This window comes from Merops nubicus, unplaced genomic scaffold (genome assembly GCF_000691845.1).
Source record: "Merops nubicus isolate BGI_N331 unplaced genomic scaffold, ASM69184v1 scaffold33188, whole genome shotgun sequence".
Lineage (NCBI taxonomy): Eukaryota > Metazoa > Chordata > Aves > Coraciiformes > Meropidae > Merops > Merops nubicus.
Window position 1 is genome coordinate 1 of NW_008624234.1, and position 5009 is coordinate 5009.

The following is a 5009-nucleotide window of genomic DNA, read 5'->3' on the forward strand; positions in this document are numbered from 1 at the left end:
GGACGAGCCGCTGCTGCGGGACAACCCCCGCCGCTTCGTCATCTTCCCCATCCAGTACCACGATATCTGGCAGATGTACAAGAAGGCCGAGGCTTCCTTCTGGACGGCGGAGGAGGTGAGGGGGCGGGCGGGTCCCGGCGGCCCCGCTGCGGGCCACGTTCCTGGAGCCCCCGTCTCTGTATTTCATCACTCTGGTGATGTTTTAGGTGGACCTTTCCAAAGACATCCAGCACTGGGAGTCCCTGAAGCCTGAGGAGAAGTATTTCATTTCTCATGTCCTCGCCTTCTTTGCTGCCAGCGACGGCATTGTCAATGAAAACTTGGTAAGTGTGTAGGAAGTCCTGACAAAAACATCACTTGGTGAAAATAGCCAGATACCTACATGTTTGATGTGCTTGATGGCTGGTGTAGCTTGATTGCGAGATCTTGTAGTGTTGCAGTGTTACGACATCTTATGCTAATTAGCAAATTGATTTTGTAATCTGCAAGTTTGCCCACTCCATGGGGCACCAAGTGTTGGCCTCACAGCAACACCTGACTGTTCAGAGCCCTTGTTCTCCTTCCACCCTCAATTCTCTTCTCTCTAGTGGAGGATAATAAAGTGAAGAAATTTTCCTGATTTTCTTGGAACCAAAGAATAAGTCAAAACTTGGAGCTGTGAGGGGCTACTGCTCTTCATATTGCTGTTAATAATCCACATGCCTGGAATTAATCTGACAAGGGTTCTGTGGGCTGAGCAAGAGCTGTTACAGACAGCATCCATGCTTCTAGCCTACCAAGTTGTAAATGCTTTTGCAAACACACCTTTATTTCCTCTAGGTGGAGCGCTTCAGTCAAGAAGTACAAGTCACAGAAGCTCGTTGTTTCTATGGTTTCCAGATTGCCATGGAAAACATACATTCAGAAATGTACAGTCTTCTTATTGACACCTACATTAAAGATTCTAAAGAGAGGTTTGTATTGCTCAATGATAAGTTCAACACTCTTAAGTGCTGAGGTTTAAATAATGCATATCAGTCACTCTGATTTTAAGGCTAATTTTAGGCTCTAAACTAGATTTATATAAAATACCACTGCTGCTTAAAAGCAGCTTTTCCTCAGAATATCTCCTCTGAATTGTATGAGCAAGAGCTTGTTTAGACTAAGAGTGAAGCTGAAACTATGTGAAAAATGGAACAATCAAATAAGGGGAGTACATTAAGTTGCAGTTGGTGCTCATATGGAGGACTCAGGCACCTTGTAGAGAGCTAGGTTAGGAGAGTTTATCTGAGAAAGATGTCCCTTTGAATAAAATGTAGTTTTGAAACCTCAGTGCATTTAATTAACAGCTAGCACTTCTACATAGCATGTGCTGCCCTTACTCATGTGACTACTTTGATTGGGGTAAAAAAAAAAAGCAAGTCCCATTTGCTGAAAAGTGGCTTTTGGTCTTCATTAAAAATAAACACTAAGTGTAAAGTTTTCATAACAAGATAAACTGGTTAAATAATGGTGTCTTAAAACTACAGGGCTTTGAGTTGCCTGGACTGACTTACACTGGTGTCAGACCAACACCCTGCCACCAAAATGTTATTGCAATGCTATTTGCAGTCTAGATACATTGCTACTACTTTATACAGAGCTGTCCTGCTATTTCTACTCTGAGATGCTTAAATAATGCTTAGTCCTAGTGACAGGACAAGGGACAATGGCTTTAAGCTAGAAAAGGCTGGATTTAGGTTAGATGTTAGGGAAAAATTCTTAAGCGTGAGGGTTATAGACCACTGGAATAGGTTGCCCAGAGATGTGGTGGAGACCCCATCCCTGGAGGCATTTAAGGTCAGGCTTGATGAGGCTCTGAGCAGCTTGATAAGAGGGGGGTTGGACTAGATGACCTTTGGAGGTCCCTTCCAACCAGAACATTCTGCAATTCTATAAATTCCAGTAAATGTTTAAGGAAGAACTGCTTACCTGAGAGCTCTGATGCCTTACCACTGGGAAGTGGAGGCTGGCTGATTTGTAGCTCTGAAAGCCTTGTTCAAGCACAGTAGTTGATAGAACAGGACTCCCCTTGATATTGTTGGGAGAATTTGTGTAAGCTGGTGTTGATGTGGTGGGTAGGTAATGAAAAGAGAGTTGATGGGTGCAAACAGAACTAGATTGGTGCAAAATAAGATGGAGAAGAAGACTTAATCATCAGAGTGAAGGTGCAGAGCACTTGTAAATGAGGGAGACCATCTATGGCAGTGAATGCTTATTGTACTAATGCTGCTGTCTGATCCTAATGAGTTCTACCCTTCTCAGGGAATTTCTTTTTAATGCTATTGAAACATTACCATGTGTTAAAAAGAAGGCTGACTGGGCCATGTGCTGGATTGGGGACAAGAAAGCAACATATGGTGAGTATGTTTGAGTAGCAGAGTGGAATTCCTTCACTGAAAATAGAGGAACCACCCTTTCTCCAAACTTCACAGTTCACTGGGATTATTGTCACAAGGAGAGTACATGATCTGGTGTAATTCTGGGGATAAGATTTTAGTCTTGCAGATGAGCTACTGATATGAATCTTTGTAAAACTGCTGGTATTTTGAATAATGGTAGCTCATGTGGCAGCCCTCATATGCTTGGCTGTACACTTACACTGTAGATTTGTCATGTCCCCAGAACTGTTTTGGGCAGCTCTCTCTAGCAGAGACATTCAGTTGGAGCCTGTAGCTCCTCTGCCTTACTTTTGATGTCTTGGGTCAAAAGTGTGATGAGATGGTACAGATCATTGTTTTGATAGTATTAAAGCATTCTTTGTGGCCAAAGTTCCTTCATCAAAGATGAGCAGACACTGACTGAAATCAGCTGCTAAAATGACAGTTCTCTTTCAGTGTGCTGTCTTTGAAGAAAGATGGTATTGATGGTTAACCTGGGGGAAGAAGCCTTGGCTTTAGCTCCTTAGTAGCTATTCTAGTGTTTATTTCTTCTCATGTTTAAAAGTTTTGCTCAATGACCAGAAGCCTTTAATAGTTTCTAAGGACAAGCCATAGTACACTTGATCAGAAACAACTTCATTCTCCTTGGAGGTCTGTTTGCAATTTCTGGGTATTAATCCTGTTGAGCTTTGTGTGATATTGCTGTCAATTTTTTCTTAACAGGAGAACGTGTAGTAGCTTTTGCAGCAGTGGAAGGAATCTTCTTTTCTGGCTCTTTTGCATCTATTTTTTGGCTGAAGAAAAGAGGATTAATGCCTGGACTCACTTTTTCTAATGAACTTATCAGCAGAGATGAGGTATGAATTGAATTTTAGCAGTTAAGATGGTAATATGCCACAGTAGCTTAAAGTGGTGATATTGAATTTTGCAGCCTGTGTTTTAGAACAGGAGTTGGTCTAGAAACAGGCAGTCTATAAAGCTCAATAAAGTATATAAATGTGTCACTGTGGATCCTGCAACAAAGAATGAATGAACTTAGTATTTTACTTCCTCTAGAGTAGTCTAAGGGTTCTCACCAACTCTTGCACTCAGTAGCAAGTACAGCTGGTACTGGCGGAACTTGCTTATGCCTCCTTCTGGTTAGGTGGAAAGCTCTTTGCAGATAATGCTGAATGTGGCAAGTGCAAAGGTGGTGCTGAGATGATGCTATTTATTCTGTGGTACTGATTTGAGTGTCTTCTAAATGAGTGTTCCTGAAATAATTTTATGAAACTTCCTTTTAAGGGCTTGCACTGTGATTTTGCTTGCCTCATGTTCAAGCACTTGATACACAAACCATCAGAGGAGAGAGTGAAGGAAATCATCATGAATGCTGTTCTCATAGAACAGGTAATTGTCTGCTCCTTGCTTAGGAACTTGATCACAATTAAGCAGAAAGCTGGGGAGCTGTTGGGTATAAAATTAACCTGGAAGGTACAAAGCGAGTACCTGTTTCTGTACATAAAGTGCTTCTATTATCTGCAGGAATTCTTGACAGAGGCACTCCCTGTGAAGCTGATTGGCATGAACTGCACTTTAATGAAACAATACATTGAGTTTGTAGCAGACCGGCTTATGTTGGAACTGGGATTTAAAAAGGTAAGGCTCTAATATACTGAGTCTTTCATGGGCAAATGATAAGCTTAATTTCCTCCAGAAACCCAAATCCTAAAATGGCTGCAGCAGTACTGATGTAACTTATAAAACCATTTAGCAGTCTGCTGCTAGATCCTGTTTGGAGACCCACAGAAGGAAAAGCACAAAAGGAAGCTACATGAGAGTTTGTGCTTCTACTGGAGCTAAAAGACAAGAACAAATACACAAGATATTTTCATTCACTGTGTAGTAAGCCTGCTGATGTTGTTAGATTCTTTCCAGCTGATCTCTAATGCTCTCACACATTTAAGATGCGAGTACCTGAGTACTTGTAGTGACTATAGAATTGCCTTTGTGTTTTCAGATCTACAAAGCAGAGAATCCTTTTGACTTCATGGAGAACATCTCTCTGGAAGGCAAGACCAATTTCTTTGAGAAGCGTGTGGGTGAATATCAGAGGATGGGAGTCATGTCGAAGCCCACAGACAACTCCTTCACGCTGGATGCGGAATTTTAACTGGGACCACATGAGTTAGTGTGGATGCTCCCCGGCTTGCTGGGAAACATGAAAGATACTGAGTCAGTGTGACTTGATTCCTGCATGAAAGTCCCACTCTTGAAAAGTGTGGTGATGCACTGATACTTTCTGGGAGGCTAGTGTAGCTCCAGCAGTAAAATCCCTTTTAGATTTTGCCAAGGGTGTTAATTCATAGAATGCTTAGATGTATCTCTTGCAACATATGCTACTCCATTTTGTGAAAGATACGGACACCTTCCTTCTGCAAGAAGGTTATGGGCAGTGACCACTAGCTCCTGCTGTTCTCCCCATAAACAAAGAAGCAGTTGAGAAGTTCTAGTCCTAAATTTGCTGAGTACTCTGCAGAAAACTCTGGAGGCAGCTACATGACCTCACTGCTTTCTTAGCAGGTTCTAAGTTTACCTTTTTATTATTGTTTTAATAGTTTGTACATAAAC

General features: G+C 41.8%; 1 protein-coding gene across 1 annotated transcript; it reads left to right on the forward strand.

The window, feature by feature from the left end:
• The first annotated feature begins 7 nt into the window (after window positions 1-7).
• LOC103777773 (ribonucleoside-diphosphate reductase subunit M2) lies at window positions 8-4792 on the forward strand. Its single transcript, XM_008945338.1, has 8 exons — window positions 8-115; window positions 207-323; window positions 820-953; window positions 2284-2378; window positions 3123-3256; window positions 3684-3788; window positions 3924-4037; window positions 4399-4792. The coding sequence occupies exons 1-8, from the start codon at window positions 74-76 to the stop codon at window positions 4549-4551; spliced, it is 894 nt and encodes a 297-aa protein (XP_008943586.1). The 5' UTR covers window positions 8-73; the 3' UTR covers window positions 4552-4792.
• The last annotated feature ends 217 nt before the right edge of the window (window positions 4793-5009 follow it).